The 21544-nt window shown below is 36.2% G+C and overlaps 1 protein-coding gene across 4 annotated transcripts; it reads right to left on the reverse strand.

Annotated features, from left to right (window-relative positions):
* Nucleotides 1-1112: 1112 nt before the first annotated feature.
* Nucleotides 1113-20398, reverse strand: LOC126826673 (uncharacterized). Of its 4 annotated transcripts, none has more exons than XM_050555662.1 (11): nt 20291-20398; nt 19490-19565; nt 13658-14005; nt 12157-12319; nt 9148-9235; nt 6014-6161; nt 5143-5299; nt 4752-4922; nt 4182-4304; nt 3252-3365; nt 1113-2864 (listed from the first exon to the last, which is right to left on the reverse strand). In XM_050555662.1, exons 2-11 carry the CDS (start codon nt 19535-19537, stop codon nt 2560-2562), a joined length of 1665 nt encoding a protein of 554 aa, XP_050411619.1. In that variant the 5' UTR covers nt 19538-19565; nt 20291-20398; the 3' UTR covers nt 1113-2559. The 4 variants fall into 4 exon arrangements, with proteins under 4 accessions (XP_050411619.1, XP_050411618.1, XP_050411620.1 ...); XM_050555661.1 differs by lacking the exon at nt 20291-20398 and adding an exon at nt 20133-20239; XM_050555663.1 differs by lacking the exon at nt 20291-20398 and adding an exon at nt 19833-19928.
* Between the last annotated feature and the right edge of the window lie 1146 nt (nt 20399-21544).

Here is a 21544-nt window from a genome sequence, read left to right on the forward strand (position 1 = left end):
AATATTTTTTTTAATTCTATGAAGGTTCTTGTCGGCTCATTCCGACTTCAGGACAGCTCTCTGATATCGTTGCAAGGTGCACTTCTTATTTCAAACTTTGTAGTTATTTTCAGTACCGAGTTTTCAAATAAATAATTAATTTGACTTGTGACTTGAATGATGTTTTCAAGCAGAAACTGGTAATTACTGTAAATGCGACATGAGCCAAACACACCATAAGCCATAAGCAGTGCCGGATTGGGAGAGAGAGAGAGGGAGAGAGAGAGAGAGAGAGAGAGAGAGAGAGAGAGATTTTAACGTCCTACTGTTCTGCTCCTAAACTGGGCTAATGAAGACGGGCATACGCCATACAGTGTGCGACGAGGGAAATTTTGCCCGGGCAGCGGCGCTCCCGAACGAACGACTAGACAACTGTCCTTGTCAGGCCCTCCGTCCTGCATCACTGACAAGGGGAAACCACGCCGAAAAATCTGGATGAACTTTCTCGGCCAATGCAGGGATCGAACACTCGGCCAATGCAGGGATCGAACACCCGACCTCCAGGCTAGCGAGCCAGCGTCTTACCCACTTAGCCACGTGATCCCCAGAGAGAGAGAGAGAGAGAGAGAGAGAGAGTGTATCGTCCGCACGACGCAAACAGAGTCATTTCGGGACTAACATAAGGTTTAATTTTATTTCAATAAGAGGTTGGACAGGCGACCCTACTCCTTGTCACATACAACCGGGAATTCGAAACCACGCCAGTAGACTCAATGACAGGCCTTATGATACAGCGCGCACGTGCTAACCATTCGGCCATCCAACCCCCCTTAGAGGAAGAGATGCCTTAGGCTATGCCATTTATGAGACATATTCCAATCTCCTACCCTCACGCCGAGGAAGATGAAAGTGGGTTTTAAACTGAATTGAATAAAACCGAGAATGGTGACGGATGTTTAAGACTACGCGTAAGAAAAATTTATGACAATGTCAAAAATTCTTATACAGCTTGGCCCTGAGGCTCCCTAGATCTTGAGGCCCTTGGATCCAGTCTGCCAAGCATATTGATAAATCCGACACTGACCATAAGACCGTGGTAATAAAATGTAAGTCACACTGAAACGGTGTACATCTACTTTTGTATAATTATTTTATTACTTTAACTTTACACCGTTTAACATAATATAAACATTTATAACAAATAATCATAAAAACAATTCATATATATTTCATGAAATATGTAATAATTTTCAGGTGATCATCCAATAATATTTTCACGATAGAATGTGGTTATATTTTTTCTATTTACATTTATTTATTCGATCAAAATTCAACACAAAGTAAGCATGTTATTACCACTTAATAGCCCTGTAATCTAGATATTAAATAAATATATAGGCCGTTTTGATGTCATGACGTCGGCCCACTCAACTATAAAAGATCCCAATTAACAAACTGAATAAAATTCCAATTTCGTTTCGGTTATTTCTGATATTATACTACATTGAGTGTAAAAGTCGGATAAGACCCGAAACGAAATTAAATTTGTCAAATTAAAGACTAGATTACTTAGATAGTATAATACATATTCATTAGCTATAATTAATCCCAATCTCAATACTGTTAAACTGTATTAATGGCATTTAGTTATGGAAATACACAGGTCACAATTATATGGAAAACAATCATTGCATTTTAACATTTGTATATTAAGATATACAAATGTTATTTTCATACATTTAATCAATTGTTCAAATTTAAAATGCATACATCTTGTGCGTTGATATAGATAACGTAATCTCCAATGGTTCTGCTATTTTGACACCATAATTCATATTAGTATTTAATACAGTTGAAATTATTTATTGCACCTGCGCTAATTTGCCTTCCCCCTTCTTTGCAAGATATCATAGACTGCTGATGTACAGTGTACACCCATATTATTTTTCTGCTATTTATAATCCTATAGGTGGGACAAATCTAGAGTTTGATAGCTCATCGTAAACTATTGAAATAAATATCGTCGCTCAAGTAATGATGATTATTAACAGCCAACACGCAAGTGTAAACCACTAATTGATAAATCGATATTCTTATCGAGGTTTGTCGAATATGATCCGCCGGACTTCACAGTTTCCCCACCTAAGGATAAGTCATTTTCGACCTTACATATCGGCTGGAATTGTAGATTACATCGTCGCATAACCATGGTCCGTAACATGTCATGACTACCCACGTAACACGGGTAAATCTTATCGGTGGGTGTGTCTGTATTGCGGATCTGATTCGATACGTGTGTCGGCGATACAATCCTCTCGCGTCAAATAAAACGTCATAGATCAGTTTGAAATGTTTTTTAGGCCACAAGTTACTAACCATGGTTATGCCAAGACAGGTAGCCAATTAACAGGTGACATTTATTGTATATCGAAGTTCATATAATAATAATATTGCGTCTTTCGCTCAATTCTTGATTTTCTTTCCTGTGAAACACTGCGAGTAGTATGATTATATTGTGAAGTAGATGCATCCTAAGACCAGACTTCTACAATATATTATGCCCCAAAGAACTGGACGGCACTACACTACTTTGTGTTCTGAAGAAGGACTATGATTGAATTCGTAATCTAAATGAACAAAGGCTCTCTCCACATCTGGTAATGTTTCAAGTTTCTGTTGTAACGATTCACCAATATCATGAGCTTCCTTTAGCTTCATTTGTTCAGGCAAGACAATGTCCACTTCCACCAGGAAATTATTTCCGAAATGAAAAGCTCTAACCGTGTCTATATTTAGAATACGTGGATGGTGGTTCACACTAATCCAAGTTAATTTACTGAGAAAATCTGGCTGGGCTGAATGTCCTGTTAATAACTTGATTTGATCTGTAACAATGGAGACAATACGTATTAGAAACAATACTTTCCTAAATGCTTAGATTGGTATTTGATAATAGGGGAATTTGGCAAACTCGAGTAACAGTAACTCATACTAAGAGTGATTCCTAGTAGTCAAGAAGGAACACCCGCAACTACCGCTGTGCTAAATGAATACTGGAAGATGATAAAACCAAAACATTTGGATCCGATAGACAAGCCACTATAAAAGGCATCACACAATATAATGATGGCGACCATACAACTTTTGAAATATTTCTGTAATTTCGTTACTGTCTTTCCACAAAACCAAGACACCGTTTGCTGAGAAACATGTGAACAACCTGGGGCAAATGGGTATCATCAGATATGTTAAAGAAAGAATGTTTGTCCTACCTTTTCCCGTTTTCCACCAGTTGAAAACTATATACATACTAATTAATATGGCACCACCGGGATCAACAAATGAGAACTCTGTTATATGTGTCTTCTCAAACATCTCCATAGAACCTAGAAAGCATCATTAAACATCAATATAACTACAATACATTGTAAAACAATGGGTGCCACAGAGGTTAGGGTATCTGGTCAGGGTATTATCCTCAGCGCATTATCAATGGAAATGCAATATAATGAAATAAAATGGGGTTTAACGTCCTACTGTTCTGCCCCGAACTGGGATCGCGAAGACGGGCATACGCCATACTGTTTGCTACGAGGGAAATTTTGCCCGGGCAGCGGCACTACGGCCTACTCTTATATCGAATTACTACATCACTAACAAGAGGGAACCACGATACGAAAACAGACCAATACAAGAGTCATTCGTGGGAGGGATTAGCTTATCTAAATGCTACAAATCTTTGTTTACATTTGCCTTCACCTGAACTTGATATATACTTGCACACGCAAAGTGGTAATACGAAAATGTATACTTTTTCAACTCGAACGTTAAACCCCATTTCATTTCATTTCATATCTGTCATCAGGTTGGAATTCATCAAATTGGAACCAGTCTATAATTTAACACTTTTGAATATGCACTAAATGGGAAACGTACTTTCTAATCTAGTTTACCAAAATGCCCTTTTTAATGAATCGGTATGTGCCCACACAAGCATGTCTAAACTTGCTCCTTTAAGGTGCACCTGCCCCGTCCCTATCGAATTAACATAAGCCATTTTGTCGCTGGCCTGTAGGACTAAGACATTTACTGTGTTGTTCTCTTTTTTCAAAGCCGTAGCAGAACAGTCGGACTTTAAACCATATTTCATTTCATTTCTATTTCCAAATTTATGGATGAAAGAAAAATAGAACCATACATACCGAGGTAGCCGCAAATAATAGCAACTGTATTAGAAAGAACATCATTTCGGTGATCTTGAGCTAAGGCCTGAACAGACGGACTTTGAATTCTTCTACACATCAACCACATAATAAATTTTATAACTGAAAGATAAACATTCGACAATGCTTTTAAAATAATATGTACATGGTATTTGTAGCAAAATATGAATATGTGGTCTTTGGAAGACACAATTTGTAGTTACGTCACCATATACATGGGGGTTTGGAATAGCATTGGACATTGCTGGGGCCGAACAATAACGCGTATTGTCCCAGCATGTATATACATAAAATGCTGGATTTAACAAAAAAAAAGATTTTTAAAAAGAAAAGGATGTGTGTAATAATAGAATAAAACCAAAATAGTATAATGGTCCCAAGCCAATAACCGAGAAACAAAATCCATTGGACAAATCTCCCCTTTGTACTGTTTAAATGCAGATATATTATAAGCCCACACCAAGCTAAATTCATATGTAACTGAAAAAAGAAAAATTGTGACTGTAATTATGACTTAATTTTATTATCATGGCTGTCTCTGTTACTTACCAACTGTTGAACCGGCTATAATCATTGTGGGTATTTCCATATTTGGTAAATCATACGTTACACCTGTCAAGGCAGCTATTCTCTCAATTGATTCACGTATCAGTTGTAAAGAAGCTAGTGCCATGACAACAGATATTATCACTATAGCAATGGGTTCTAACTTCGTTCTTCCTGAAAACATACCAGTCCAAAATATTATATCGTGTAAGTTTTGAATACATTTGAAAGGAATTAACAAGAGTAAATGATCTATTGTTTCCACAAAGACTATATACCGGTCGAGGCTATGATTAGGCTATACATGTATTAGAAAGTCCTAACATTTTAGATTTAACATTGTTAAGACTTCTGAACTCAAGAACGTATAAATTATCTCATAACCTTTACTAACCTTGTGGATAAGCATAAATATTTCGTTTTTTCACAGCATGATTCGTCCACCAAAGAACAATACCAGATACTAAATCTACAGCACTATCAACTAAACTGGATATAATGGCTATAGAACCGGACATCACACTAGCTACTGTCTTAGCTATTAATAACAACTGAAAACATATTGACATGTGGTTTATGTAATGATATACAATATACTAATGTTACCGTCTTTTATAATATTAAGTAAAAACTCACAAGACAGTCATGAAAATAGGGAAATAGTAAACAAAATGAAGTAAAGGGACAGGTAGTCGGTCGAAAGCGTCTACTTTGCGATACAGTCACGGATCTATAGCGTTAGGCTTCGCTGAATTTGTAAATGGATTAACATAAAATAAACAAATATTATATTGTTTCACTCTGTATGATCTGCTGTCTGCTAATATGGGATGAAAGGGAAGTTTATATACATCGGTGGTGATTAGACCTTAGCTGTAGATTTAAAATAAAGGAATCTTATACTTTCAAACATTATTTACTTATCACTAAAGGAGCCAATCCGCTAAATTTCGGTTTCGAAATATTAAGTAGATTTTTATATTGTCTTATAGTAGATTTCAAAATATTTTAATTACTCTAAACGCAAAAATTAAATAGATTATTCAACCGCAGAACCGTACCGACAATGAAAAATATGAATCAGGATAAAAAAAACATGCAGCTGCCAGTCCTCGGCCTCATTAGCCCACAACACTAGCCATTTACTCGATGGCGAAATGCATCGTTAGGCATCACTGACAATATCCCTTTAATATACCAATCATTAGAATGAGATATAGTGATGACTTTCTCGTGGAGATGAGGTTAAAAATGAAATAAGTTACCAAATTAAGAGCGAAGGTCATCTTTGCGTAACAACTGGCTTGTTTCCTCAGTCTGATTACATCTTCACTGTTATCCATAGCGTCTTCAATCTGCAACTGTATCTCTTCAAATGACGTAATCAGTTCATCCTGAGCCTTATAGTACGATCTACAAACAGTATTTTAAAATTAGCTGGTGTTAGATTGTTAGGTTTCGTTATTAGCATGTATTGCTTATTATATACTATTCAAAAAAAGTAGGGAATATTTGATTTTTAAGTGTTATTAAAGTCACCTAATGAAACTGACGAAGAAACAAATGACAAAATGAAATGAAGTTCACATTCATCGATTTATTCCAAATGATCGTTAGACTAAGTAAGGCACAGACTGACCATTATAAGGGTAAAATGATACCCGGGGTCAAACAGCAAAGTTACCACAGCATCACAACCAAGTCAGTAACGGGTAAATCCTCCTCTGTTTGCCAAACAAGCATTGATCCGACGTGGCATACTCCTAATGAGACGTCTAAGGTCATTTTGGTCCAGATTGTCCCATTCCTGTTGCAACGCAGGAGCAAGTTCTTGGACATTGGCAGGACGCTGTTGACGTTGACGTAACCTCTGTCCAAGCATGTCCCAGACATGCTCGATGGGGGAGAGGTCGGGACTCAGTGCTGGCCAAGGTAATGTGGTGATGTTCTGTTGTTGGAGGTAACCTGTAACGATCCTGGCCCTGTGACATCTTGCGTTGTCATCCTGGAAGATGAAACGGCGGCCATGACGTCGTGCGAACGGCACAACATGGACTGCCAAGATGTTGTCCCGGTAGTACTGGCCTGTAACACGCCCTGCAACAACATGTAAAGCCGTTCTTCCAGCAACAGTGATGCCTCCCCACACCATAACAGAACCACCCCCAAATCGATCATGTCTGATGACGTTAACGTCTTGGAAGCGCTCGTTTCGACGACGCCACACCCTCCTACGTCTGTCCAAAAAATCAACAGTGAACCTTGACTCATCTGAAAACATCACATTGCTCCAGCGTCGATTATCCCAGTGTTGACGATCCCTACACCAACGACGTCTTGCCTGAATGTGATGATCTCTCAAACAAGGGATCACGCGAGGACGTCGGGCGCGAAGGTGACCCCTATGCAGTCGATTCCGAATCGTCTGGCCACTCACTCTCACACCAGTGTCTGTTTGAAGACGAGCACTGATCTGATTTGCTGTGATGACACGATTTCTCAAGGCCAAGGTACGGATAAATCGATCCTGGGCTTGAGTTGTCGCCCTTGGTCGACCTGAGCGTGGTCTGTCCTGTACAGATTGTGTATCACGGTATCTGGACCATAGCCTGCTTATGACAGACTGAGAAACATTCATCGTCCGCGCCACAACCGCCTGTGTTGTGCCGATCTGTAGCATGCCAAGGGCACGTTACCTTTCATTTTGGGTAAGCCGACGCATATCAAAATTTGTTTTCTGGTCACTAAAACAATTAAACTGATGTTTCCACCCTGGAATTCAATGCCACAATGACTGTAACATTCAAAGTCAGAGTCGTGCAAATCTTGGGTTGGACCCCCATGATGATCCCAAGCATCACCTGCATTCCATGGGGTAACTATTGGTGCGTTTGGGCGTCACATGTAACTGGAAATGTTTCTTCTGTTAGGTTCTATAGTGACTTTTTTCGTAGTCATTTGCATATTTTAGTATTATGCCCCCAAAATCAAATATCCCCTACTTTTTTTGAATAGTATATATTGGTTTACTAGGGAGTCGGGTAAATCTAATTTAAAGATACATTATGGGAGATTAGATGAAGAGCTGGCAATTCTCACTATAATAGTTAAAAATCAGATAATGTAATAGCAATTTGCTGAAAATTTCAGTCAAATTGATCCACTATGAACCGAGATTTTAGCGATTGAAAAACATAGTCTCGATTATCAATTTTTTTTATTTAATTATGAATGGAAGTTGAACAGCAGATCGGAACGTAATCCAATAAACATCGCAGGCAAGCGATGTCATCGAGAGCTGATTATGGTCTGAATAAGTTAATTAATGTCTAATTAATAAGTTTGATAACATTGATAACATAATGAAAGACCTGCAATAGGCAGATTTAGCTCTTGCATAATGTATGTTTAAAGTTTAAACAAGTGGTCTCTTGAACATCATTTCCACACACCAAGCGTGACAAGGGTTATTTATAATACAGCTACCTTAATCACACACAGCGGTCTATGAAGTTTCAGAATTCGGGATAGGAGAAATGTGAACCAAAATGAGTTCCACAATGATAATTTCTGTATCGTAATGACCGGAAGGGGTTTGATGCAGTTGTATTGCTACCCACCAAGCGTGACAAGCAGGGTTATTTATAATACAGCTATCTTAATCACGCACAGCGGTCTATGAAGTTTCAGAATTCGGAATATGATCAATGTGAATCAAGACCGTGGACCAAAGTGAGTTCCACTATGATCATTCCTGTATCGTAATGACCGGAAGGGGTTTAGTGTGGTTGTATTAGTTCAGTGATTCTCAACCAGTGTGCCGCGGCACACAAGACTTAGTGTGCCGCTAGATCTTCCTAAGTGTGCCGCGGAATTTTGAACGGCACACTTAAGAAAATGCGAAAAACCACATGATCCCAATTGAGTATTCGCTGGTGTCTACTGATAAGTTCATAGCTGTGTTTTTCTTTATTTAGTTCGAGTCAGTCTATGTGACTATCATAGGCGTACGAGCTGGGGGGCCGCCCCCCCCCCCATTTTGGGCACCAAATGCTGGGAAAATTTGGGCACACAATTGTACTTGAATGTGTCCAATTTAACAGCAAATTTATTATTATTATGTAACATACTAAGAACCTAACTACATTTTTTGGGCACCAACCACCACCGCCCCCCCCCCCCAGTCAAAAATTTCCTCGTACGCCTATGGTGACTATGACTAGTCTCTGTCTACGGTTGTATGTCGTCTGACTTGCCATGTTTTTATTTTGCAAAATTCAAATATTTTTCATATGTATTTAACCAGATGTGCTGCTATGTTTTCATGTGTTCCAGGGTGTGCCGTTGGCAAAAAAAGGTTGAGAACCAATGTATTAGTTGGTTACATAATAATATTTACCTCATTCGTTTGGAGTGTTGTTTGTAATTAGGTCCTTGTCTTTTGGAACTGAAGTCGTTGATGGGCATTTTCCATTTTTCTTCGCCATCTTTAAGTAAAACACAAGAAGAATAAGGTATCAATTATGCAGGCGTGTGTGCAGACAAATGAATGGGGGGGGGGGAGGGCGTGACTGACCGCGCAGACTCAAGGTGGGTATTTGAAAATTTAAAGTCGATTTACTTGCATTTTATAAATATTCCGTTGTACACGGACTGACAACTGAATAACGATCACAGCAACAATAATTGTTAGCGGTGAACTGAATCTATTATGTCTTTAAATGCGTACATTATTTTCGATTTTTGGAATATACTTTTGAAATTTATGCTAAAATGAAGATAATAAAATTCTGTGGACTTTAAACTCACTCGATACCATTGATTTTACGATCGTTTTTTATCCATTTAGACATTATTTAATGTGTGTCCAGTGGATAGAATGTTTGTGCACGAGAAGCGCCGTTTTTCCCATATATTTCGAATTACACCAATTGTCAACTGAAACGATAATTCAGACGTTTATTAGATATCGCAGACTATAAAATCATGTGGCGAAACCACATAAACTACTTGTGTAATGGCGTATAGTTGACAAATGATTTCCCAAACATGAAAATCTGCCCAGACAGATTTTTTGTTATTTTTTGTGTTATATAAAAGCTGGTTCTAGACAATTACAATTCAGATCTGACATAGTCTCTTATCAAACATTATTGTAACAAATACTTAAAATGACTTGATTTGGGTCAGTGTTTAAGATATAACCGAATTGTTTGCGCGTGTTAATCAAGTTAAGTAAAAATTCAAACTTAATTTTGTAAACAAGACAACTTACGCCTAATCTTTCAAATAAAATTTAATTCTATCACTAATGGAAACAACAATTCGATTCTTAATTTTAACCTAAATCGGAGAGGTTTAGCTCATTTAAAAGAAAGACAACTGTTTTAACAATATCGTCAATTGTAAACGCGGTCTGTCTGACCTTTGTGCCCTCATACTAGCTAAAACACTAGTACATCGCAGTTCAACAAATATACCACCTAATTGGGTACATATTTCTATATTATGTGTGAAACCTTCTAATGACGATATGCGTGTTGTTGCTGATTCACCAAAGCCGTTTACTCTCAAACAAAACATTATTTCATACAACAGTGTGAGAAAAACATTTGTCAGTTAAAATTATGTGAATTCTTTTAATGGGAAAGATTAAGAATACCTGGCTGGTATAAATATTAGCAAATGCGGGAGAGACCTTACTACACACAAACTCGCAGACAAAACACACAAATTGCACAGGCATCGCAAGCAATAAACAACAAATTTAAGTATGAAATAAAGTGGCGAGTGGGTATATCCGGGGGCCAGTCTTAAGCGTTTAACTGCACTGTACATTTCATCACTATGCTCTAAATAAGCTGTTATAGACTACTTCTTGACCTAACTACAAACGAAAACCCACGAGACATACCTGCGGACAAAATACACAAACTGCACAGACATTGCAAACAATAAACAACACACTTAAGTATGAAATCAAGTGGGTGGATCCGGGGACCGTCTTAAGCGTTTAACTGCACTGTACATTTCATCACTCTGCTGTAAATACGCTGTTTTAGACTACTTCTTGGACTATTGAATTCTCGCAACCCTGCTTCTAAACACAACTACTTACCCCCTTCATTTTCCGACATAAGAGCTTGTTGTTCCTTCGCCTTCATATCACAAATATCATCATTACTATTCATTTTTCATATATTATACACTAGGACCCACATGTTCCGCTATTTAAACAATCTCGACAAGTTAACCCGTGGCCTCCATTTTAATCTTTTATTATCTTATCAAAGGAATACATACAATAGCTTGCATCTTAACTAGCTTGATAATGATTTTTACGAGCTAACAGGGTATCTTAAAGGGACATGAGCAATCTCACCAAGAAGATAAATGTGATTATATTAGACAATATCGTATATAAAATAATCAAAGATTCAATTTATTATCGAAAGTACAAACACTGCTGTACTTTGAGATGATATTTTTTGCACAAATTTTGGTTAATTGTCTTGTAAAACAACAGTTAAAAAATGTTTATATCCCGTTGATGGATTGATCGATTGGTCCCAAATTGTACATACAATCTGATTTGAGAACTCGCAACATGAATGTAAAGTCATATTATGTTGAATCGAAAGTGATTTTATTTACCAAACAGCGTGTTAGAGCCTGTTTAACTTGTAAGTCAATATATCTGTAATTCTATATGTTTACTTTAAAAACTCCAATTACAAAATGTCGTGTTATAATACCCTTGTTTACATATTCAAATATGTCAATGAAATGATTGTTATTTGCATGAATATGTAACGACGCTTTTAATCAATTGGACGGAAGTGTGAAAAATATATGAATTATAATTTGATTAGACAATGAATGAATTTAGGTAACTTAACGTTTCCGTTGATCTTTTGTGAACATATGAATTATGCCATTGTTGAAATTTACATTTTTGCACCAAAGAGATATAGAGGGACAAAGGTGACAAACACAATTCTTATTATAAAGTAAAAGCGGAAACTCAGTTGGAGTCTAGTGGTATGTCAAGTTCAGGTCGATCTGTTCTTTGAATAATTACGAGGGGCTTGGCGGACGAGTGGTCTCATGATAAAATAAATAACATGGAAAATTGAAAATGGAACAGAAAGGAATAGGTAAAACGTCTAGATGAAACTATGGCAGATTTTACATTGTTATATACGTGGCCAAAGCGACTGGGTGATAATTGTCTTTGACGTCGGCCTTTTCGCAGACTCTTCTTCGAATTTCAATTGTCAGGCGACGTTGTGTTGTATTTGTATGCAATTTGTTGTACTAACAGAAACAAACAGAACGTTTAGGAAAACTTTCCTTGTCAGCCCAAAGGGTTCTACCCTCAGTAAATGAGTACATCCAAGATACGTACCTTCGCGTATGCTACTATTAGAAGGTGCTACTTGGGTAATTCTGATACTACGTCTAAGATTATTAGCTCGAACTAAATGCTGAATACTGGCATCCCTAGCTTCTGCCCTTCCCAGTAAAAACTTATCTTGATCATCTGTTTCTTCTGTAGATTCTGTTGCAGCCTGTAAATAAAACCAGAATGTGTTTCCTCGGACATAAAACTATCCACAGACGATTCAAGTAGCTAACAAACCCTTGTAGAACTATTGTATTCAAAAGCTAAGTGGAAGATTAGATAAAGAGCTGACAGGTCTCGCTATAATAGTTTTAAAAAATAGATAATGTAATGGGAATATGATGAAAATATCAGTCAAATTACTTCACTCAGAACCGAGAAGTCGCAATTTTAATAACTATGTAGCCTCGATTGTCATTGTTACCGTTGTTAAGATAATAAACAATGTCTCGATTATCCATTTTTCCGGTTAATCATCAACGGCCCTTAACAATCGGACCTATCAGATAGCATCCAATTAAAAGTATATATTAAGAAAGACCTGCAATAGGCAGATTTAGCTTTTGCATAATGTATCGTTAATATAAACAATACAAAAAATTCAGCTCAGCATCTAATTTTCCGAAAAACTATTGCTACCAGTACAGTCTTAAAGAAACTTCGGTCTATGTTCAGCGAATCTGCTTTACATTAAGTGAACAACAGACTATTAAACCCTGCAAGCAATGAGTCCAGCCGACCGGAAATCTATAGGACACCGTAGGCCACAGAGATTGATTAACCCTTTTCTTAAATCTCACTAATACGTATGTTCCTGAAGCAACGAGCTCGACTTTTACAACAACTAGACGTTGCTAGACTGGTCTGTAATTCCCAAACTTCGTCATCTCTCTTTAACGCAGACATGGCGACCTCCACGGAAACCCTGACCGTGAACTTTGCGATCGATTATCACAGGTAGACATTTTAGCTGGAAAGCGCGAGACTTGGTAGTAGCCAATCGAAATTAGTGCCGAAATATGCATGGAAATACGTGAAGGGCTTGATAAAAGCGAGAAACGGGGTTTAACGTCCACTCCACACAAACTAGATCATTTCGGGACTAAAATATGATTCAATTTTATTTCAATAATTCGCTTGCGCGTAGGGGTCTTTAGCAGTAGGAAGAAACCGGAAGACCCGGAGAAAACCCACGAGATTGGACAGGCGACCCTACTCCTTGTTACGTACAACCGGGGAATCAAAACCACGACAGTTGACTCAATGACTACTGGGGGTCAGTAGTCAATCGAAATTAGTGCCGAAATATGCATGGAATTACGTGAAGGGCTTGATAAGATGTACGGAGTTAAAGCGAGATACGGGGGTTTAAGGTCCACTCGACACAAACTAAATCATTTTGTATCATTTAGGGGTCTTTAGCAGTGGAAGAAAACCGGAGCACCCGGAGAAAAACCCACGAGGTTGGAACGTTTTAGCAGAATAAAAGCTCCCTAATATTTACCTGAGTAAGCCCATATGGTGTATCACCAAGACTTAATCGCCTTTTACGACGAAACGATCTTCTGATCAACTCCAGTATGTTAGCTGCTTTTGTTTCAGAGTCAGCAGTCACTTGAATAATTCCTGGTGGTTGTGGTGCTGGAGGTGCTTCATCAGGACCAGATGGTACGTGTTTATCTTTGATACTTTGGTTAGCAAAGTCATCAGGTTTAGTCTTTTTGATGCTATCATTATTGTTATATCCATCGATCACAAAAACACTTCGATCATGTTTATCACACTTACCACCGTCTTCAACAAAACCAAAATTGTTGTACATCTGTAATTGTGGGTCATTGCTGGCGACGTGCTGAAAATATAGTCATAAACTTTTATTAGCGGTCACATACACATACACAAAGTACTTGTGAATTCCCTTAATTTTCTTCTCCAATCTGGCTAATGAAGACAGGCATACGCCATCAGTGTACTATGAGGCCAAGTTTGATAATGGAATGAAATAGAGTTTAACGTCCTACGGTTTCACACCGACTGGGAGAGTGAAGACGGACACACGCTATCACTGTACTAGGAGGCAAATTTACCGTCTCCTAATATTCGAATTCGGACTGCCAAGGTTATTTTACATGTATGTCTAATGTATACAGGACCTCCAGTTTTCCACCGTTTTCGTAACCTCTGAACGACTAGACCTTGTTCCTTGTCAAGCTGTCCAAGGCGAATCACCGGCATCAAATTGGGACCTCGTGGTTAGTAAGTCCGCGCCTCACTCACTGAATCACATGGGTTCTAGGTCCATTCATACTGACTGCGTCCAGAGGCGCATCGATAAGCAAAGTACATTTCGGTTTACGTCACAGAAATTTGTCAACTGGTATTATATTTTTAATGGAATGTTTCACGGAAGAAAAAACAATGCATGAAAGGTGTGGACGTGTGACGGTTAGTGCCATCGATATGTTCTACTACGTGTAAATACTGAAAACATATTGTGCAATACGATGTGCAAATACACTAAAGTCACCAAAAATAAAATCTTATCTTAGTAAATCATCTCAAAACTGAGCTAATGTATTATGTGAAATGAAATGAAATGGGGTTTAACGTCCTACTGTTCTGCTCCTAAACTGGGCTAATGAAGACGGGCATACGCCATACAGTGTGCTTTGAGGGAAATTTTGCCCGGGCAGCGGCGCTACGGTCTACTCTTATATCGAATTCCAACTGCCAAGGGATCTTTTACGTGCACTCCAATGCGTACACAGGACCATCAGAACGACTAGACAGCTGTCCTTGTCAGGCCCTCCGTCCTGCATCACTGACAAGGGGAAACCACGCCGGAAAATCAGGATGAACTTTCTCGGCCAATGCAGGGATCGAACACCCGACCTCCAAGCTAGCGATAATGTATTATGTAAAGACGAGGTTTTTAAGTTGTTGTACATACCGGTAATTGTTTTATCACACATTTTTGGAAGATAAAATATTGCAGTTGTCGGGTAAAAAATATAATCATTTTTTTTTTTATATCATCAATTTTAGCGGAAAAAAATTGAAAGCCAGTGTGAGCCCTGGTTACACCCAAATACATGTATTTCTTTAGTAATTGATTTGTAACTGACCAATGTTTTAGAAATGCACCGGAATAGCATTTCCTTGACAAAACAAAAGAGATATATTTCATGATATTGGTCTGACGCAACTCACTTGCTACTATAAATCGCTTTATCACGTTGCAATGGTTCCCGGTGTGGTGTAGAAATGTCAGAATGGCGACACATTATGTTAGAGGTGATTACATGGAAGGTGGTCGTGTATATCCGATGTAAACAATAGACCCGGTCGTGTTCCGTGGTTCAATAGTAAAGACGCCGAGTCACGTTTTTTTTTAAAAATCAAGAATCATGTGATAATTCGTAACCAGAAAATAATAAACTCACTGACTGATGCATTGTTATTTTCTAACAGATATGATTTTAATTATCTAGATTAAAATAATTATATACATCTACGTCCTTTTATTTAAATCCAAACCGTTATAAACGAAACCCCCAAAATTTATCGTTCTTCTCCGCTTGAAGTTAACCAATCGTGAACACTTGGTTCTTTTTATTTAAATTACTACAACCATTCCTTTTATACGGCCATATTTCATGTCGGGATATACTGTGGCCCGCACATCTGTTCGACCATTCGATTAACCGTCAAGTCTGTAAAACACTATATATGTCACAGTTTTACAGATTTATTTTTAAAGGCGGGACACTATCGCAATTCAGAGTTGCATTTCGACATTTTATAGATATTTTGCCCTCTGTCACTAACACCATAAATAGCTCTACAAGGAACTTTTTAAAAAAAAATTGTACATGCTAACAACATTTCGGTTGTACCTGTACTTCTATAGTCAAGAAATACAAACAACTGAAACAGTACACAATGAAATCAATATCTATCAGGTATCGTAGGCTTCTAAAATCCAAGTTCAGTCCATCGATCCATTTAGCTTCGGCAGTTGTGCTCAAAGTACTGTCTACTTATTCCTTCTACATCTTCTACCACGTCTAATAATTTAGGGACAACGTTTTCACACTTAGCCATTTTTTTGTCACATGTTATTGCATACTGGATCGCGTTTATCATTTCCTTTACTAACAAACCCAAAAACCTGACTTATTAAATAACTTAAACATTCCCTGTTTTTGGTATTATTTTTTTAAATACTAAAACCAACACAAGATTTCCCAATATGGAAATGTTTTAAAAACCTTTTAAGTTTTTTTTCATAACCGCTTTAATAGAATTATAATATAAGCTAATAATTACACATATATTATAAACATGCTGACATATTTCTTTTATAAAGTACTTTTTAAGTTTAATTTGAAACCAGCTGGATATTGTGTTTATTAACCAGAAATTATTCAGATAATCCTGCTTAAGTGGAGTTAATAAGTTGAAATAAAAAATGTTTCAAAACACATTAAAAGAATTGTCTTGCACCTAGGTGTTTTAAAAATAAAAGACCAGGTATTTATCACCCTGGATAAAAAAAAATCCACTGAAAGGCGAATGATATTTCCTACGTGTAATGCTTAGTATTATTCCCCTGTCGCTTTGTCGGGGGATAACCGTTGGAGACAAAATGTAAAATGTAGCGCCATGCGCTATAGTCTGATTCATAGTTTGGTTAATACATTTAAAAAAATAAACACTCCATGTTTTAAAAACCTGACATTCAATGATTCATGGTAGTGATGCACTAGTTTGCATTTTGCTGCAATCCCTACATAAACATTTTTTGATGGTTATGCATGGCGATCTGTTGTAACCAATACTCTTTACTGAAGTTATAAATAACTTGCAAAATATATTCACCCATGTATATAACTATTCTATGAAGTGTACTATAATAAAGAGTAATATCAGATGTTCTGGAAATAGTGTACATGTCCTACCCTGTGCACTACTTTATATTTCAGGGACCGAAGCTACGTGGTATAATGTAACCACTGGACAATACATCCAGAAGACTTTCCAGTAAAGTGAATTTAGTACAAATACAAGAGAATTGTTATTGGATGTTCTATTTCAGGGCATTATATTGTGCAATTGTTTCGTTTAAGTATAATAACATCACGAACATCGCTGACACTGAGTCGTGTATTACAATGTTAAAGAATGTTTAGTATACACAATTAAATTATAAACGATATTCAAATACCGGAACATGTTAGAAATAACACTTCATTTTGCGTGTTTAACTCTTTAATGTCCACGAATCAACTTCTTTTAATAAACTTCAAAGTCGACCCTAACATAAATATTTATTGTACTAACTTAATGTTGTAAACGTGTTGCTCACAATGTTTTATAAACTGGTCTCTTATAGTGTATTGCGAAATAATATTTCCAGCATCCTCCTCTAGGAGCGGTTTAAGATTGATTGGGGAACGGCGGCCAGGAGAGTATATCTATAATCCCTCCCTTTATCTGACAATAAAAAAGAATTAGTACATAATCGACCCTAAAGTGTAACTAAATAGATATTTTGAAATTCACATTTGAAATCACTTTTCGAAAATACCAATGCTGTTTTAAAAAACCCATATTCCCGAATGGTTAACATAGCTTATACTGAGCGCAGAACCAATGGGTGGACCCCAGGAAGGTATCTACATCCCGAAACAAATAAAACATATCTCGTTTAAACCAATTGTCCCAAAATCCAAAGAGGCCAGGCCTGTCAACAGTGCATTTACAGTATAGTATTGTAACAGTATAATTTACTTGTTTTTAAGTGCCCGTCTTCATTAGCCCAGTCGGTGTTGAAAAGTAGGACGTTAAATTTCAATTTAATGATAAAATATATTGGGTCAGTTTTGTGTCGTTTTATTAATTATGTGAACACGTAAAATTTCAATTCTTGAGCTAATCTTTAATGATAAAATAAAATATACTGGGTTAGATTTGAGGTGTTTTATTATTTATGTGAACACTGTTCACATTCATCTCTCTCTCTCTCTCCCTCTCTCTCTCTCTCTCTCTCTCTAACCCTAGTATTTATTTTATTTTTTTTAACCACCGAGGATATCTCCTTTTTTTATCAAACCCAAACCGTTGTTGACATACTGAAGATATTTTTGCTTGAAACACTAAAATAGAATTAATCAACATGTCCTGATTTCCTCATTCTTACGTCTAGTCGTGGGACGTACAGATCAAATCGACACGTTTATTAACTTCAGAAAAAACGAAAATAGCTGGTTAAGAATTTTTTCGCGGATGTAAGAAACTTAGATAAGTTGTGGGTCAGGTTATAAAAGTGATAAAGCAATAAAGTTATTAAACGTGTAGTATTTCTTCTTTTTTTTTAAAAAAATCAAGCAAAGGTTTGCAGAATCAATGAATATAATAATATGCAAGTCAGAATAAATTGTCTTTATGAATGATATGTTAATTATACACATTAATAAAGAAATTCTAACCGTTTAAACTGCAGTTACATGCAAATCTCCCTTGTTTACGCCTCTTTCTGAACGCAAGCGTCATTTTAATCTAAAAAATTGAATTTTCAAGTGTTGTATTTAGGAAATGTGCGAGTTTTGTTGGATTGGATCAAGTAGGCTGCATAAGGCTATAATATAATTTGTTTGCAAAGCGTCGATTTTAACATTAGTTGAGGGCAAAACTTTTCTTAGGGAGGGTTCTGATCTGCAATTAGCTGTTATGTTCAAATAAATCATAAAATATCAAAGATGAATTATACATAAATTTATGGTGTTTAGATTAAAGCAACGTCATTTATGGATCAAAAAAATATACCCCGGTGACCTATGCAACTACACTAGATGTATTACACTCCAAAAATGTATATATGTTTGTAACTCACTGCCTGTACATATGTCACCATTGTATTGTAAACATAAGATTTAACTATTTTATATGTTTGGAGAGAACTTATATAGACCTTTGCCTGTTGTTCAAACCAATTCAGTTTATTGAATACAGTATTGTTTAAACTATAAACTAGATGTACTGCGTTAGATATGCTCCTTTCTGATTAATAACAACATCAATATTTTAGAAGTCGAAATAATTAAAGCACCTCGAATAGATAATAAATTATTTCAAGTCATTTTTCAGACTGTCTACAGTACATACATTTATTTAACAGAACAACTATAATTCCCTACGTAGGAACCCGATGGCCTTAAATATCCAGTTTACTTGTCAGCCTACGTCGAGATTAGTATCTATTGAATAATTAGTACACTTTAATGGAGATAATGAAGTTGAAGATGAAATGGAGGTTGTTATAAAATGTACATACCTCTGTTAGAGGGGGTTGAGGTAGATCTGTAGATTCTTTATTTCCCATGGTAATCCGATTGATTCAACGGTGATTACTGAATAATATAATAGTTATAACTATTCAACTATGAGGATTACTTCAATAAATTACTTAAATGATTACTTTTCAATATCAATCATTATTACTCAATAACACAGTAAAAACAATGAAATACTAAATAGTACTGATCTGCTTAAGTAATAATAGTTATTGCTCAATATTTAAGATCACTAAATAATAATTACTCGATATGCAGAAAATTACTAAAACATATTACGAAATTACCAAAACATTTGAGATATTACTAAAACTTGTTACTTACTGAAAGACGTTAGAATACTTTTGAGAGAAAAATTATCCTTTCTGTCTTACAGATACTTCAATGTGCTTACTAATTTATTACAGTGTTAATTCTAACATTACATAATAGAATAACATAACAATGTCGTATGTTAATTAGGAAATAATTAAACTTTCCTTCGAAAGGATATTAAACACATACACTATACTCTCAACAAATTATTAATTCTATCTTAGAATAATGCAAAGATGTTTTTCTAACAATAGTTTGAAAGATAATTAGACCGCCAAAAATATTGTTAAACTATACAAACATACTCACTATACAAAATGTTAATTATATCCTCGCTATATAATTTAATATAATAATAAATAAAGTCTATCAACACAATAAATCAAATTAATATTCTAAACACAATAGAACAAAGTAAAATTTGTGGTCTGGGTTAAATAGAAAATTACAGTAAATTATATACTCACCTACAAAAAAAATAAACAAACTGTTTTTTAAAGCTATCTCGCCAACATCAACTGTCGCGTTGTGAACTTTCAATAAATAATTTTAAAAATGAAATAATTAATTAGCAGTTTGTAGTTTATTAAATTGTAATCAGTGATCACGTGACTTCAGAAGTTAAAAAAAATGATAAAAGGAAATATGACAGAGCACGATCGTTGCTATTGTTGGGTTGACCCCAATACGTGATTACCTTAGGTTAAAACGATTTGTACATACCCTGTAGAATATTATATGGACATTGTTCTAGGGATTGACTTGTGTGTATTACCTGTGTAATTCTCCCCTCCTTTATCATATTTCATATTAATATAAAATAACAAGTCCTCGCGATCCATTGTTATAAATTCCCTAAAATTGTTTTCTAGTCACAAGACTAATAGTTTTGTTAGCTAACATGCGTTTTAAATTTTTCTTCAACATTTTAACATCTTCATAATGTCAAGACAGAACGGCATACTCCCTGAGGGCTTAGCTGCATTAGTTAACTTTGTCGTATTAGTAATGCAGTATGCTAAAGACACGATAAAGCTCGATTTTTACTTTTTAAAGATGCATTATCCAAGAGCTAAATCTGCATGTTGTATGTCTCTTTCTAGGTTCAAATTTAACTTTGTCGTATTAGTAATGTAGTATGCTAAGTACACGGTAAAGCTCGAGTTTCACCTTTTAAAGATACATTATCGTATGTATATTTCTAGTTTCAAATTTGATTTAAATTATTATTTAGACATTTATTCACAATACCAGCCCATAATCACCTCTCTAGACCATCAGATGGTCGGGATATTGAATGGAGTGAACATCCGCGTCATTTTAATGCTAAAATGGATAATCAAGACTTATTATCGCAGTGGTCCTTGACAATCGAGACTATAATTTTGTCAAACCTTCATTCATTTCTCATTGTCTCTTTCTGAACAAGTATAGCACTTTGTTTAATCGTTGCGAGGTTTTGTCCCGAAATGACCTAGTTTGTGTCGAGTGGACGTTAAACACCTCTCTCTCTCTCTCTCTCTCTCTCTCTCCCTACGGAGCCATCGTGGCTCCAAAATAGACGAGCGGCATTATTTTGTGCAACCCCAGCATGATAGAGATTGAACATTCTTATTCTCAATAACTACCATCCAAAATGGTGTTTGTTTTTAGCAAACAAATTTTAGCAGCAAAATGCCAACTTGGAAATTGTGCACATTCCTTTCATGGAACATAAGACA

The sequence above is a fragment of the Patella vulgata genome, chromosome 7 (assembly GCF_932274485.2).
Source record: "Patella vulgata chromosome 7, xgPatVulg1.2, whole genome shotgun sequence".
Taxonomy (NCBI): Eukaryota; Metazoa; Mollusca; class Gastropoda; family Patellidae; genus Patella; species Patella vulgata.

Bases quoted from the DNA above. Each gene is read 5' to 3' on its own strand.
- LOC126826673 (XM_050555662.1), bottom strand. From the start codon at position 19,537: ATGGGAAATAAAGAATCTACAGATCTACCTCAACCCCCTCTAACAGAG. The intron at 14,006-19,489 runs GTATGTACATTT...CTATATTTTCAG, and splicing joins CTCAACCCCCTCTAACAGAG to CACGTCGCCAGCAATGACCC. The intron at 12,320-13,657 runs GTAAATATTAGG...TTTTATTTACAG, and splicing joins CACCATATGGGCTTACTCAG to GCTGCAACAGAATCTACAGA.